The following is a 16042-nucleotide window of genomic DNA, read 5'->3' as shown; positions in this document are numbered from 1 at the left end:
TTTTTACTCGACAATACTATACGCTCATTACATGTGGCGTAATTGTATCTTAATTACATACATTAAAATATTGCTATTCACTATGTTATAGCAACTATCGATTTCCAACTAAGAATATGCTATATTTGTTAATATCGTACGCGCAACATCAATCCAAAATGGCAGACGCGAGTTTTGAAAGTGACATTGAACGAATCACTCAAATAAACATTAATCCAACTTCGAACAATCCACTGGGACCATTCCCCAGATAAATTTTACAAACTGCACAATCAACAACATGTATTTCAAATAAAATAAATTCTGTTCATGTTAATTTTAATATTATAATAAATTGAGTTCATTTCCTGTGTTTTCATGTGTGTTGTTTTGAGGTTAAAATCTCCAGAAAAAGTCCTGCAAAATATCAAATACAGCGTACAGCCTGTCATCTGTTGCACTACTCGGAAACACGCTGAAAAACACACTCGTGCCATGTATTGCAATACTCGAGAACACGCTGAAAATACAAGCATGTTCACCATTTTATTATCACTAAAGTAACAAGGTAAAATATTTGTAAAAATTCGAAACTTAGATATTTAATTATGGTCGAACAAAAGCAGTCCTATAAATCTTGCCTATAACGGTAATTAAGACGCTCGCTTACGCTCGTTTCATAAACAAACATACTCGTGTCTTAATTACTACAATTATTGGCTCGTTGCATAATATACTATTCCGTAACAGCATATGCAAACACCTTCACATTTTATTATCAGATACTTAACGATGATGTATTAATTGAGAAGTTATCTAGCTCGATAGAAATGGTTTAAACGATATTTTCGCCATATGAGTCCAAAAATTTATCGTGAGTTTAAAAGACATTCAGCTTGGATGAAATATAAAACTATAATAAAATAAATAAAACTGGTATTTTGGTCAAACGAAAATTAAATCTACACCTTAGAGCAGCCTCAGTGCACGAGTTTGATACTTTGATACATAATAATAATGATAATAGTAATAATAATAATAATAATAATAATAATAATAATAACAGCATACAGCCTACATACATAGTGTTCTGCCAAATGACAGGTCTTTCACTGCAAACCCAGCATTATCCAATCTTTCCTATTTTCTGCCTTCCTTTTTCTGCATATATCTCAATGTCGTCTATCATCTGATATCTTCTTCTGTCCGCAACTCTTCTCCCGTTAATAATTCCTTCCAGTGCACCCTTCAGTATGCAGTTTCTTTTCAGAGAGTGACCTAATCAATTTATTTTTCCCTTCCTGATCAGTTTCAGCATCATTCTTTAATCACCCACTTTTCCAACACAGCTTCATTTCTTATTCTGTCTGTCCATTCACACGCTCCATCCTCCATATCCAAATTCCAAATGCTTCTAGTCGCTTCTCTTCACTTTTTTCGACAACCATTGTCTTTGTTTGCATTTATATTCATCCCATATTAGCAACTGACATTTAGCTCCAGCGACATACCCTTTACTATTGTCTCTTCTTCTGCTAACAACGCCATATCATCAGCAAATCTTAAGCACTTTATTCTTCTTCCTCCTACTATCACCTCTTCTGTGTTCCGAAAACAGTTCTTCACTAAATTCTCCAAGTAGATGTTGAACAGAATAGATGATAAAGGCCATCCTTGTCGTACTCCTCTCCCTATTTCACTTCCTTCAGACATTTCTTCTCCTATCCTGACGTTGACTGGTTTCATATAAAGATTACTGAACTGCCTTCTCTTTTTCAAATGAATGAATAAATAAATAAATAAATAAATAAATAAATAAATAAATAAATAAATAAATAAATAAATAAATAAATAAATAAATAAATAAACAAATAAATAAATAAGTAAATAAATAAGTAAATACATAAATAAACAAGTAAATAAATAAGTAAATAAATAAATAAATAAGTAAAGACATAAATAAAAATTAAATAAATAAATAAATAAATATTTATTTATTTATTTATTTATTTATTATTACTTATTCATTTATTTATTATATTACTTTCTGGTTTGGTCATAGTTATTGCTTATAGTAATTACCTAATTTAATTATTATGTTCATAATTGTACTTGTTACAGGAAAATTGCAACGTCAAAGTTCCAGCCTACGTATGCACGGCAGGCATTTCCTTGTTTTGATGAACCGGGATTCAAACCCACTTTCAAAATCCGGCTCATCAAACCTCGGGATGGTTACATCGCTCTTTCGAATATGGATCAAGTGGTAAGTTTTAGTAATATCAAATCGAGATACCTTGGCTTGTATCGACTTCTTGCTCTTTATATCTCTCAATTATGCCCTCTATGGTCGAGTTGTTACCATCCCTGCCGTAGGACCGAGGTTCAAGGGTTCAATCTGCTCTGAAGACGTGGAACAATTCTAACGTAGAAATACTGCACGTATTTTTCATTAGTTATCTTCCCATAATCTGTTCTCCCCGAGATAACTTGGTAATTGACCGTCATATAAAAATGCAATCCTCTCCCTCGTTATTCTTGTTTCCTCCTTATATTCCCTTCTTATCTTTGTATTCTCCTTTTTCTTCTTGTATGCCCTTTGTTTTCTTTATATTCCCCTCAATCTCCTTATATCCCCTTCTTCTTATACTCCCCTTGTCCTCCTTATATACCCCTCGTTGTCCTTGTATTCCCCTTGCTATTCTTGTATTCCCGTTGTTCTCCTTGTATTCTCAATGTTCTCCTTGTATTTACATTGTTCTTCTTGTATTTACATTGTTCTCCTTGGATTATTCCTCTTGTTCTCCCCATTTTTACATCACCCACAAGTAGGTAAAGATATGCAGCATAGTAAAGATATGCACCTGACCCATTGTTCTCCTTGCATTTTCATTGTTCTCTTTGGATTTCAATTGCTGTCCTTATATTTCTCTTTTTCACCTTGTGTTCCTGTTTTTCTCCTTATATTCCTCTTGTTCTTCCCATTTTTTACATCACCCACAGGTGGTAAAAATATGCAGCATAGTAAAGATATACATTTGTCGACATGTGATCGAACCCACACGTATTTCTATGCACCTGTCAACAAGTGATCCCACACACGTAGTTCTATGTAAAGATATGCGGTATTGTAAATCTATAAACCTGTCGACAAAGTGCTCAATTTTATTATATATTATTTTTTATTCATTCATTCATTCATTCATTCATTCATTCATTCATTCATTCATTCATCTATTTATTTATCTATTCATGTATCTATTTATTTATCTATTTATTTATCTATTTATTTATTTAAGATTAGTCGTCCAGTAAGGAGAATAAGACTATTTTAATACATTTCAATACACATATTGTAATGATAACTAACATCGCCAATATTTATGGATTGAAACAAAAGCACTATTAATAAACGATTTATGTCTACTTAAAATCCCATAAGGCACAATCGTTTTATAAACTCTCCAAGAAATTTAAATTGTAAAATTAAATATATCGAAGAAGTTTTATTGTACTGCAATGTGTCCTGGACTACATAAGAGGATAGATAGAATTACATATTCCTGTATATTATATAAATTCCTTTTTCAGGACGTCTGACTGCCTTTGCAGTTGGCCGTAGAAGTTCGGAATAAAATGCAGAAATAATTTTACAATCATCACATTAGAGAGAAATAATAAAAAATGCAATGTAAATTCACAGTGAAATATAAGATCAGATATTATATAAATAGTAATGCAATATTGCTATTTAGTCCTCCTTTCTTAGCTTTTCTCCTTTCTTTCTTTCTTGTACATGTATCACATGGGGTAAAGTTGCCTAATTCCGTGATACCTCTAATTCCGTGATACATTTTTTCTCTTAATGTAACGGGATTGAGTATCTTGCTAGGAAGTTCACCGATGTCTCAAAAGTAGGCGAAAGATGCACTATTTAGAGAAAGATGTCTGGCGCTATGATCGAACGGCAAACTTTGACTGGCATTCAATTTTAAAAAAGTTTCACGGGATTAGGGGTATCACGCATTTAGGCAACTTTACCCTACATTGTTTCTTAGTCATCATTACAGTAAAATGATATTTCTATTTTCTTTAAACAAATCTGTAAAACAATAAAAATAAAAAAGTACCGGTAATAAACAATATTATTTCAGTCGTTAATATGAAAGTTTGGAGAATTATGGGTTTGCAGTGAAAAACCTGCCCTTGGGCAGAACATTGTGAATAAATATCAGTCGTAGTTTCGTTTATGACTGGGAAAATATTTTAATGAATATTTTGCTTCCAAATTTTCATTGCATATACAGTCGAAATGAAATAGAAAGGATAAATACGTTTGTATTTATTTAATGAACAATTATTTCAATCAAAACTTGATTCGAATGGATGAATCACTATTTTCCATTTACTATGTTTTGAACTGTAACTATGCGTTGTTCAGAAATAATTTTTTTTGCACGATCGTGTTTTTTCCTGTATTTACAGCTATTGTTCTTAGGTCTTGAAAGTTAGAATTACCACACAAACTTGTTGCTAGGGAAACTATTCTTCATAACATAAAACTATATTGAAACAGACCCATTACAGTGCATTTATTGTTACTTAGTTACCATTACAGTGCAATTTTATTAAGGCTTTAGAATAATATTGCTCTAAATTTTTAATGAAAAATATATTGTATTTGGAATTTTAAAAATATGATAGTGCAAGAAATGTTGTACAATACATGTTTGTGAAGTGCATTACAAAATCTCGGAAATTTAAACATTCGCTCTGCTGGTTTTCCAAACTTTTTCCCGATTTTGTAAAAAGCACTTCCCAACCTTGTATCGTTATATACTATTTCAAATGTCTAATTTTAAAATAATATTGCTTTTGTTATCTGCACAATGCATGCTTCAGTAATGACTGTAAACTAACGTAATTTTATGGACAGTAAACTCGTATCGATTTGTAAGAAAAATGATTCTCTTCCTCCCCTTGAATAATCTATGACGCCACGTGGAGCAAACATAATGTCTGGGCAGTAGACGACTTCAGGGTGATGGGGGCGCGACAAATATCTCACCCTCGCACACATATGAAAGATGATGGATTATGACATCAAGGCCATACCTCGGAGAAAATCAATTGTTTATGTACGAACGAATTTGAACTTACATAAACCTCTCAGACATGATTATAATGTTATTTTATTCTCGTTTTATATCAACAGTGATTACTGTTAAAATATCAGTAAATATATTTTTTTTCTCTTCATGAATTATAGGCACATATTATAGGGGGATTTTCGAAGCATTGAACTAATATAGAAAACATGTAACAGACTCAAGAAATCGAAGCGCAGAACCAGAGATATATATTTTTTCTGTAAAAACAAAATAGAATGATGTGGTGTACACGAGAGCTAAAGCCATAATCACGGGTTCCAATTATGCTAAGAATATCATTTTTCCAAAGTCAGTGTGATGTTCTATTGTTATTTTTTTCTGTAATCAAGACCCAGTCGCCATGTTGGTTTCACGTCATAAAAATGCACCAAAAATGTTGCCACTTCACCACGGCAACATCTTCAATAGTAATTAACCTTAAGGTGTACTTTTTCGTCTGTTTAGCCTCAGAGTGAATCTTTCTAAGTTCTTAGTAATTATTAGTTTTCACAAAGGCGTTTCGGTTTAGAATTCATTATACTGTACATTGTATCAATCTGTCAGGTGTTCGTAAAATACAGTCCAAAGCAGTTACTTTATATGTGTATTTCCTTTGGTTACGTTGATAACTCTTAGGTACCGGTAACCTGGTTAAATTTACAGAAAAGAGGAAATTAAAATTTCGGCAAGGTGTTTACCTTTATTATTTTTTATTTCCAACATTGTTATTATTTGTAATTTATTAAGTTCATATTGCTGTAATTCCTATAATTGTGATGTTGTGCAGGAAGGAATGTGTTGAACACTTAAATGTATATTTATGTTGTAATAATTATTAAATTAAGTTTTTGTACTTAGTATATTGATAGACAATAATGTTCTAAAATGTAGGAAGATTCTTTTGAAATTCATTCCATTAAAGTTAGAATTATCTAAGTTCTATTTTAAATATTTATATCCCAAACGTGTTCAAATGGAATAACAAAGACGGCCGACTAGGTGATTGCACTACTGTTCTCCAACCAGGAGATTAACCGTGAAAAGAATGTGTTTACTATTGCGTCATCTATTGGAGCGAAGTAGATACGTAGGGGAGAGTCGGTAGTATCGGACATCGGGTAGTATCGGACAGTGCGTTTCTTTCATCTACCACCATATGGTAGTACCTGAATGACATGGTTACGTTTCTCTATGCGACATCACAGAAACGTAGCCATGTTAATCAGGTACTATCATCGTGTGGTAGATGAAAGAAACTCACTGTCCGATATTACCCGATGTCCGATACTACCCGACTCTCCCCTAATATTGCCGTTATAACGTCAGTTTAAGAAACATGCGCTCTCCTGCATGTGTTATTTCCTGTATGGAGGGATTAAAAGACCAGAAAATTAACCGTGATCTAATTTTGTAACTAGGGTAGTATAAATATGTGTGTATCAGTGTTATCGTTTGTGCTTTGAGAGTTAGCCAATGGAGATGCGTGTACCCACGTGTGTGACCTTATGACTTCTTATGACATCAACATTCATTCATAGCATTACCCCGCTGTGTCTCATTCCCCTGAGATCTTCTCCTGACTGGAGTACAGTACTCTACTACATCCACGAACTCTGACTGAAACTAATTTCAAGTCGATTTTACAAGGTAATCTATACTAATAATAAATCTGTAGCCAAAATTTTTCTGATAATTTTCGATTTTCCATTAATAATTGGTGTTAACATGTATAATTAACCATCCTGAAACCGAAAATCGCTTTTTTGAAATTTTTGTCTGTCTGTCTGTCTGTCTGTCTGTCTGTCTGTCTGTCTGTCTGTCTGTCTGTTACCTTTTCACGCGATAGTGGCTGAACCGATTTATATGAAAATTAGAATATAAATTAAGTTCGTTGTAAGTTAGATTTTAGGCTATATAGTATTCAAAATACTTTATTTAAAAGGGGGATTATAAGGGAGCCTGAATTAAATAAAACGAAATATCTCGCTTATTATTGATTTTCATGAAAAATATTACATAACAAACGTTTCTTTAAAAATAATTTCCGATAAGTTTTATTCTATACAAAATTTTGATAGGACTGATATTTAATGAGATAAATGAGTTTTAAAATTACAATAACAACGCCATCTAAGGCGCTGTACTGAAATAAAAACAAATGACTTCGTCTATAAGGGGCCTTGGACAACAACAATCGAAAGCTATTAAACATAGCCTAAGAGAATGTTTCTGTGTTTGTATGAAGCAATATCGGAAGCTAATTAATTGTTTAATTATTATTTCACCATTGGAAAGTGTAGTTTCTCTAGATGGACATAATTCTACAATGTTATTACAGTAACTTCTGAAACATATAGCAAGTAATATAAAGTATACACATTAAAACTAAATGATGTCCATCTTCATTAAACTATGGTTGCATGTAATAACAATTAAGAAACATGTTAAAGGAATTGTCATTGCACCAAATGATTGCGTTCTGGACCAAAATGACCGCATTTTAATTATTTAAATACAATTTAAATTAAGTAACATATTAAACGATTTATCCTTCTATCAAACACGAATGTTCCTATTTTAATTATGTAATTACTTTATATTTATTTCTAACAGGTGCAGCGGAGCGCACGGGTACGGCTAGTGTAGTGATAAGAGGCACGAACACGTACTGTAACGTTTGAATATTCCCTAATTTTGGCATAGTAGTATCTGTTCTTAATTGTGTGTTACAGGGGGAGACTGAAAACTATCCAGAGGCCGGACTGACCACTGTAGAGTTCAGAGAATCAGTGCCCATGGTCACATACCTCAGCTGCTTTATAGTGTGCGACTTCAAGCGACTTGATCCCGTAACTATCTCCCAGGGCTTCCCCTTTAGCGTATACGCAACTCCCGGCCAAGTCAACAAAACGAAGTATGCCCTTGAAGTAGGGGTCAACATCACCGAATTCTACATCCGGTACTTCTGCATCCCATATCCGCTGCCAAAACTCGGTGAGCGTTATATTCAAGATTTTCATAAATTGTTAATACTGTAGCTGGGGTTCAAGTGATAGCACAACGAATACAACGAATGCACGAATGCAGGTTCGACTCCTGGCAACGCTGTGAGATTTAGTTCTGACCACCAAAAATTTAACTTAATCTCCCCATGGAACGCCCACTTTTTTCGTCCAAGGTTAAAAATAGGCAATTTTGCTAAATCCTAATATGGAGCATGAAAATATTTTCGATAGGGAGATGATTTACCCATATTATCACTGATTTAGAATAGTATATTCTCATTTATTTGACATTAAATTAATCAGGTTTTCACCTGAGACGATACAGAAATGCGTAATTAACAATGGCGTAGCCAGTCTAATTTTTTTGGGTGGGCCAGATAAGCGGAATTTAGAAAGTACCTGACCCATCTCCTGACAACGCCGCTGCCGTCAACTATCTTGAAGCTCATTCTCGGAAGTCTTATTTAATAATATGCAAAATTATGATAAACAATCATGCAAGCCATACCTATACAAACGCTTCATAGGGTGAAATGGAGCCGTCGAGATTTCCTAGCAACGAATCTGTCATCACTGATGATGGGTCCTACAAAAAATCCCAACTTTTCTCCTCTCGATGGATAAAAATGCTAGATTACAAAGCTTTGTACTTGACATAGTTGTCCTAGTGTAAGTTTTTGTTCGTCGTAATACAGAAAAAGTCCTTTCTGCGGATGCAGTTATGATGGGACGAATCAGTATAATTTGTCAAACTTGGAGTAGGTCCTGGAATGCCACATCCATGCTCATGTTCTATAGTTTATAATATAGGTCACATAAGTTTTGATTTGAAATTCATTGATTTCACTAGGGAACACTATTTTCCTAGAAGTTCCTTGTTTATGTTTAACACGCAATTTAAAGATCCATACAAGTCAGCCAGTTCTCGCAACGTCTTGAAGTTCATGAAATCAGAAGACTTTGGATCACAAGCTAATATTGCTTCACAGAAAACAGAATTTTCTTCAAACCGTCTTTTCATTTCTGATATGACATTATCAAGCATATTAATATTAACTTCCTCTCAAGAAAACTTTATCTTGTTGCTTTGAATCGGAACTCTTCCGCATAACACCACCATCATCAGTAACGAAATAGTCTGGTTACCAGAGATTGACGTGGCCAATGATTCCTTTTTTTCTTGTGCAGACACTGATTCGGAAGACTTCTGCCATACAAACAGCGCTGGAATAAAATTCTTCGAATTTTCTTCGTTTCGGAGCTTTGAAAAGTTCTCTATCGTTTGCCTTAATGAGGGACGAACATTTACTAATATCCATTGTTGGAGACTGCAGTGCTTCCGATAATGAATTTGCAACAGCAAGAATATCGTCTAAACATACCAAATAAAATAGGGTGTCAAATTTCTCAGCTGATGTAACAATCCAGTAGCTTCCACATCTTCCTTCTTTTTATCGTTGTCAAACAATTTTTTAGGCTCAACCTAACATAGTTAAATCGGCTCTTGAAGAAATGAACGGTTGTATATTTTGAAGCCCATCCTGTATCACAGTGTTGTGGGATTTCGAAAATTTTCAAACCTTCATCCATTTGGACTTGTAAAAAGACGTCATGTCTTAAGGTGCCCTGTGATAGAAATGAGTAAATAGCTTCTAACAGTTCAATCAAATGACCAATCCCTTCAACATTTTTACAAACATCTACCAACACCAAATTGAGTCTATGAACATAATAATGTTATAAGGGTAAGGATTACAGATATTAGCTTTACTTTTACTTCACTTAAATGACCCAACATCACCGAAGCAACATTGTAGGCCTGAGAAACACATTTCTTAATGTGAAGTCCAAGACATTTTAGATGATCCTCTATTGTATTTGCAAGAAATGCGGCGTTTAGTTGTTTTAACTGAATGAAGCCAATAAACCGCTCTTGCATGTGCACGCCATAAACATATTGGACTCCACACCTGTGGAGTAACGGTCAGCGCGTCTGGCTCCAGGGTTCGAATCCCGGTCGGGGCAAGTTACCTGGTTGAGGTTTTTACCGGGGTTTTCCCTCAACTCAATACGAGCAAATGCTGGGTAACTTTCGGCGCTGGACCCCGGACTCATTTCACCGGCATTATCACCTTCATATCATTCAGACGCTAAATAACCTATATGTTGATACAGAGTCGTAAAATAACCCAATAAAATAAAAAAAAACATATTGGAAGCAAATGGACAGCTGTTCTTTCATCCCTTGGTCCCTAGCTTCGTCTACTAGCAAACTATATAAACCACGTTAAATAATAAATCGGTAACAGTCAACGACTCATAGCTTACCACTTAAATAAAACAAAGTTTAATAGTGGATTATAGTTAATCAGGTTCCTTGTATCGGTAGTTTGGAAAGGACAATCTAAAAACAAAATTACACTTTTCAACGCATTTTTTACTTATCTTAATTCTATCGATTGTAACTATTGCTCTTGATCCATGGTTTAGTGTTCCCTCCACCAAAAAAAGCGCAATAATTCGCAATTTTTTTGGGCGGGCCTGGGCCCACCTGGCCCAATCGCTGTCTACGCCACTTGTAATTGATAATAAATGGCATATTTCTTTCATTCTTGCGCCATCATTACCGAATCCGCAAACAGTCTTAGAAACAGATGCAGTTTTTGGGAACACAGAGAACTTAAAGTTGAATCCGGCGAGCGTTAGTTTCTCTCCAACACTTGTTCGAGTTACAGCTCTGTGTATATTTCGGAAATTTCAATGAAACATTTCGACTATCTTCGCGTGTAGAAAGTAAAGAAAAATTACATTGACAGACCTTGGGATAAGCGTAAGCACAATCTGTTATGTAACTGTGGATTTGAAGGAGTTTCTTGCGACACTACAGTTCGTTATACTCTTTGTACTTTAGGATGTACAATAATTATATATTCCGTTCATTTTATGGCACAATACTGTAAATTTTGAAAAAAAAAACTGTAACCAACTTCGATGCAAAGCTGTAAACTGCTCGAAAATGCTGACTTTCTAATTTCACAGTATGATCAAGAAAAATGATTTTACTTTCCAAAGGGGTACATGGTATACTGTGCATTTCAGATAGTCTCATGGAAATCCAACTGTATCAGCTCCGGCGACTTCAAAGTCCAGAACAACAGTACAGTTCCACTCACTTTCATATAAAGTTATTTAATAGTACATTATGCAACGAGCCTATAATGAAGGTAATTAAGAAGTGAGTATGGATATTTATGAAACGAGAGCAAGCGAGTTTCATAATTTTCATACGAGCTTCTTAATTACCATTATAGGCGAGTTTCATACGACTTTTTATGCTCGACCATATTTCTAACTTGATATTATTAATTTTATTGTATCTGACCTGGAGCAATATCCCGTATGTTGTGAGATGTGCGCAGACGCGAAAGTATTGATTTTTTCCGAGGAACAGATGTCCACAGTGACCTTGCTAGGCCATAAGAACCTACAGAGATAACATTGAAATAAAATTAGACATTGAAAAACGAGATGACAAATTGAATTTATTTGAATATTATTTACAATTAACGCTAATTATTATAGTAACAGAACATAACCTTCTGCGACAGTATTGGATTTCCAGCCTCCGTGACTTTTCGCTAATTCTCTTTCGATTGCATATCCGAGAATAATCGATACTTGCGGTTTTATAATGGTAGAAAGCTGACCTGTCATTGGCTGAACAGTTGTAACCTGAGTCGTCATTGGCTGAAAGACCTGACCTTTAATAAGTAGGTGTACTTTAATGACATGCATTAAAGGTCTGCTACCAGGTGTATAATTACTACATTTCGGCATGGTCGAGCATAAACACAATTACCAAATTACTCGTGTTGTAACTTAGCGAATACTCTGTATAATTAATTAGGCCTATATGAAAACTTAATAAAAAAATATTTTCTCTACTCTATTGAATTTGATTGTATATATAAATAATGATATCTGTTTGTGCAACAGATATGATTGCAATTCCCGATTTTGTGTCGGGAGCCATGGAGCACTGGGGGCTTATCACCTTCCGTGAGGTTAACCTGCTGTACGAGGAAGGCATCAGCTCCACGTTCAACAAGCAACGCGTCGCCACGGTGGTGGGACACGAGCTCGCACACATGTGGTTTGGAAACCTCAGTAAGTCCTGCTTCCTCACTTACAGGAATTTATATTAAAAGTATGCTTACAAAGTTTGTATTCATTTAAAACTTCGTCTTCTCCTGCCTTTCCAAGGATTGGGGTTTATCCCGTTCCGCTCCAAAGACATTTATTCTTGAAACTGGTCTTTCCATCTGGTTCTCGGCCGTCCTATATCCCGTGTTCCATTCGGTTTATAAAAGAAGCTGCCTGCGGTAGTCTGTCAGGAGACATTCGATTGACATACTCTTACCAGTTCTTTTAGTACTATTTAATTACCTCTTGCACTATACTCAGTGCTGTCTGGTAATTTTTTTTCTTGACCATATGCCACACTCTTTATTTTTATCCCTTGAAATATATTTTACTCTCTTCTCTCTCTCTACCGCTCCGATCGACATTTAATGGTTCTTCTAATATATATTTTGCGACGCTTCATCAACTGCGATGGTTGCATTTGTGCGATGGTTTGTAGAAAAACCCAAAAAGAAACCTCAACCAGGTATCTAACTCATCCCAACTAGAAGTTAAACCCTGTTTCGCTTATTTCACTGTCAGACTTGCTAACTATTAATTTAAATCTTTGAATATAAAAAGAAGTAAGAAATTATTGTTTTGATTTACATTTTCATAATTACAGAATAAGCTTGATTTGAAGAATATCTCATGAAGCCCTCACAGTAGATGCACACGTGTCTTGATGAATCTTGGAGCATGTATCTGCAGCACTTCGTTGTTTTTCAATTACAGTGGAAGCTCTTGAGTTCGACAGAAAACAAGTTCGACATCCCATAGGGCAGTGAAGTCAAAGCGAGCGCATTTTTCTGACCTTGACGTCGTGCGCGGGCAGCAAGCGCTAAGTATGGAAAGAGGAAGGGTTGTGTATATGAATAAGTAACCTGTTGGATTAAGAAAACAGTGGTGCACAAACTTCAAACGAAACTTGAAATTTTATGTCGTTATTTTTATATGGCTTCTTTCTGTTTAATATTATCTATATTGTCTGTAAAACAAAAGTACTAACACTGATTTCTTAATATTGCACTTGTGTTTTAAATCTTAATAACATAATAGAGAGTTAAGAAGCAATATTCACTTAAATTCCATAGTAGTATAATATTATACTGTATTAAGTGGATGAAACACATCATTCAAAAAGAAAGTGATATTCCAAAGAAAGAGATTGAGTATGACTTGATAAGTTGGAATTTATATTGATGGTATCTTTAGCCTTACAAAAGTAATCAATAAACTAATCAAAACAATATTACAGTACAAAGCAAAGTTACTTAGGTACTGTATATACATGTTTTAAGTGTAACTTATATTACATAACAAAACTCTTATCGCAGTATGCTTTTAAGGTGATATCATCAGAATATTAAATTACTTTCTCGAAATCTGCTGAAGCTATAGAGCTGACATTTTTACAACACATGGGAACGTATCTTTTGCTTATGATGTAACAGTAGTTGCTTTGTTAATTCATTTCCTTATAAACAATTTCCATGAGAATATTTTCAAAATTTTCAATACACTATCTTCAGTAATACGTATATTATACGGTATATTAGATTTACGAAAACGTTCTGTAAGGCTACTAAATAAATAGGCTTATACCTGAAAATTTCACTTTTCTATACGAAAAGTTGAGCAAATATTTCTTTTGAATAAAAAAATCAAACTTTGTGAAAAATGAGCATTAAAATTAAAACTTACATTCTTATAATGCAATTATACTGCTCAGGCAAATCTAAAAATTAACATGGATACAGTTTTAATAAGTTATCTTCCCTTTATCTAATGAATCAGTGCTGGCCATCCCTGAATATAGCTCGACCAAGCGGCATATACCACCTCTTTCGTCCGTCTCTTTCCTTTCCGCTGTAAAGCGCTCAGGCTCTCCTGGGCTCTAAAGCGTGCGCTTGCTCCTGTGGGCATCAATTGACATGCCTGCCATAGGGGTTCGACTGCTTACGTAGGAGAATTAGACACGCCCCTATACGGGCACTAAGAAATGGGTTTGCCGTTTGAATGGGAATTGGTTCTGTGTCTTATAGTGATACTTTTGTTAAAGGAAAGCAATATTTTATTGATTAGGACATCCATATTTAATCACTGATTTTAAATTAATGAACGCTTCTTCTTCTATTTGAGAATTGTGCCGTTTGTGAGACGGAACTGTCGAAACCCACTATGGTACTAGAAGCGCATACACAAGTCTCGGGGTGGGCAGGAAATTCAAGTACAGTACTGTATTCGTTGATGGATAACCAATAAGAATATGTATTCATTTCACCTGCCACACCCACTACCCTTATTGGACTGAATTTTCAATTCTGTTCAGTCGAACTTAGGAGAGTCCACTGTACACAATTATGATTCTGGATTCCAGCGCTGTAGCGATGGACTATTTATGATCATAATTGATAAACAAGAAGTAAGATAATAATTATATTAGGATCAGCAAGTGAGAATCTAAGATAGTACAGATCTTCGTATAAAAATATAGATCTCTATGTAAGACTGCAAAACTTAGGCACGCATACGCCGTATGGCTCCATATAGACAGAATTTTCTCTTCCCCATACAATTCATTAAAAAATTGTAGGTTCCCATACGCCATGTGGTGCCGTATGGCCCCCATGACAGCACTGACTATACTACTACTTATACCTAGTGCCGTTCTTGTCTGCACTTCTCACTCTGTCTCTTAGAGATACTCCTAATAGCCGTCTCATAAATATCATTTCTGTGCTCTCAAATTTATTTTTGTCTTTTTTCCTCATTATCCAGGTTTCACTACTATAAAGTGACATCGGTTTCGATACTACAGTATATTATGCACTCGGAATTTGACCTCCTTCTTCAATGAATTGCCTAAATATCTCTTAATACATCCATATACTGAATTGCATTTCATTACATTGTTATCTAGATCTTGGTTCAAATTATATATTGATAGGTCGCATGCCAGGTATTTAAAATTGTTCACCTGGTCTTTTATAACGATTTTAGCTCTTCTACTGTATTTTCCTTCCATAGCCATTACTTTGGTTTTATTGATAGATATTTTCATATTAAAGGCTTCCAAACTTTGTTTAGTTTTGTTACATTCTCTTGCAGATCGTTTTCAGATTCGGCCAACAAAATCTGGTCGTCAGCAAATAGTAAAGTATTTATTGATTTATTTAATATTAATTTAATACTTTTAGGGTTTAATGTTTGCCATTCCTGAATAATTCTACTGTATTTATATTATATATCGAATAATATTGGGGATAAGCCACAGCCTTGTCCGAGACTTCGATTAACTTTAAAAGGAGACTATTATTATTATTATTATTATTATTATTATTATTATTATTATCTGGGTGTTATCATATAATCATTTAATGGCAATGATCAGATTGTGAGGAACGTCACAATGCTTTGGTATTTCCCATAGTTTCTGTCTATCTACTCGATCATATCCTTTTCATAGTCTAAGAATAGGATTAAAAGTTGTAGGTTAAGTTCTCTTTTTTTCCCCCCATCAGTTGTTTTATGACATGTACTGAGCGAAAACGAGATTTGATTCTACTTTTTTTTTATCCTTTTGTTCCTCTTGTACACTTCATGGTATAATCGTTTGTCCTCTTTCGGCTTCATATATCTTTTCATTATTTCCTCTTGCCTTTTTTTGCATTACAACAGGACTCTGTAGCAGGTTATCTTCTCTTTTCCATTCTCTGTGAAAGT

General features: G+C 34.5%; 1 protein-coding gene and 1 long non-coding RNA gene across 3 annotated transcripts in view; one reads left to right on the top strand and one right to left on the bottom strand.

Moving 5' to 3' along the window:
• Positions 1–16042, top strand: part of LOC138690956 (aminopeptidase A-like) — a 211629-nt gene that overhangs the window by 89628 nt on the left and 105959 nt on the right. For both annotated transcript variants that reach the window (XM_069812546.1, XM_069812547.1), the window contains 3 exons: positions 2101–2245; positions 7862–8123; positions 12131–12301. In XM_069812546.1, the coding sequence (XP_069668647.1) occupies positions 2101–2245; positions 7862–8123; positions 12131–12301 (578 nt within the window). The remainder of the gene's footprint in view (positions 1–2100; positions 2246–7861; positions 8124–12130; positions 12302–16042) is intronic.
• LOC138690959 (uncharacterized) overlaps positions 1–16042 on the bottom strand; it is a 1057789-nt gene that overhangs the window by 969720 nt on the left and 72027 nt on the right. The window lies entirely within an intron of this gene.

Source organism: Periplaneta americana, chromosome 16 (genome assembly GCF_040183065.1).
Source record: "Periplaneta americana isolate PAMFEO1 chromosome 16, P.americana_PAMFEO1_priV1, whole genome shotgun sequence".
Taxonomy (NCBI): domain Eukaryota; kingdom Metazoa; phylum Arthropoda; class Insecta; order Blattodea; family Blattidae; genus Periplaneta; species Periplaneta americana.
This window is presented reverse-complemented; position numbering and strand designations above follow the sequence as displayed.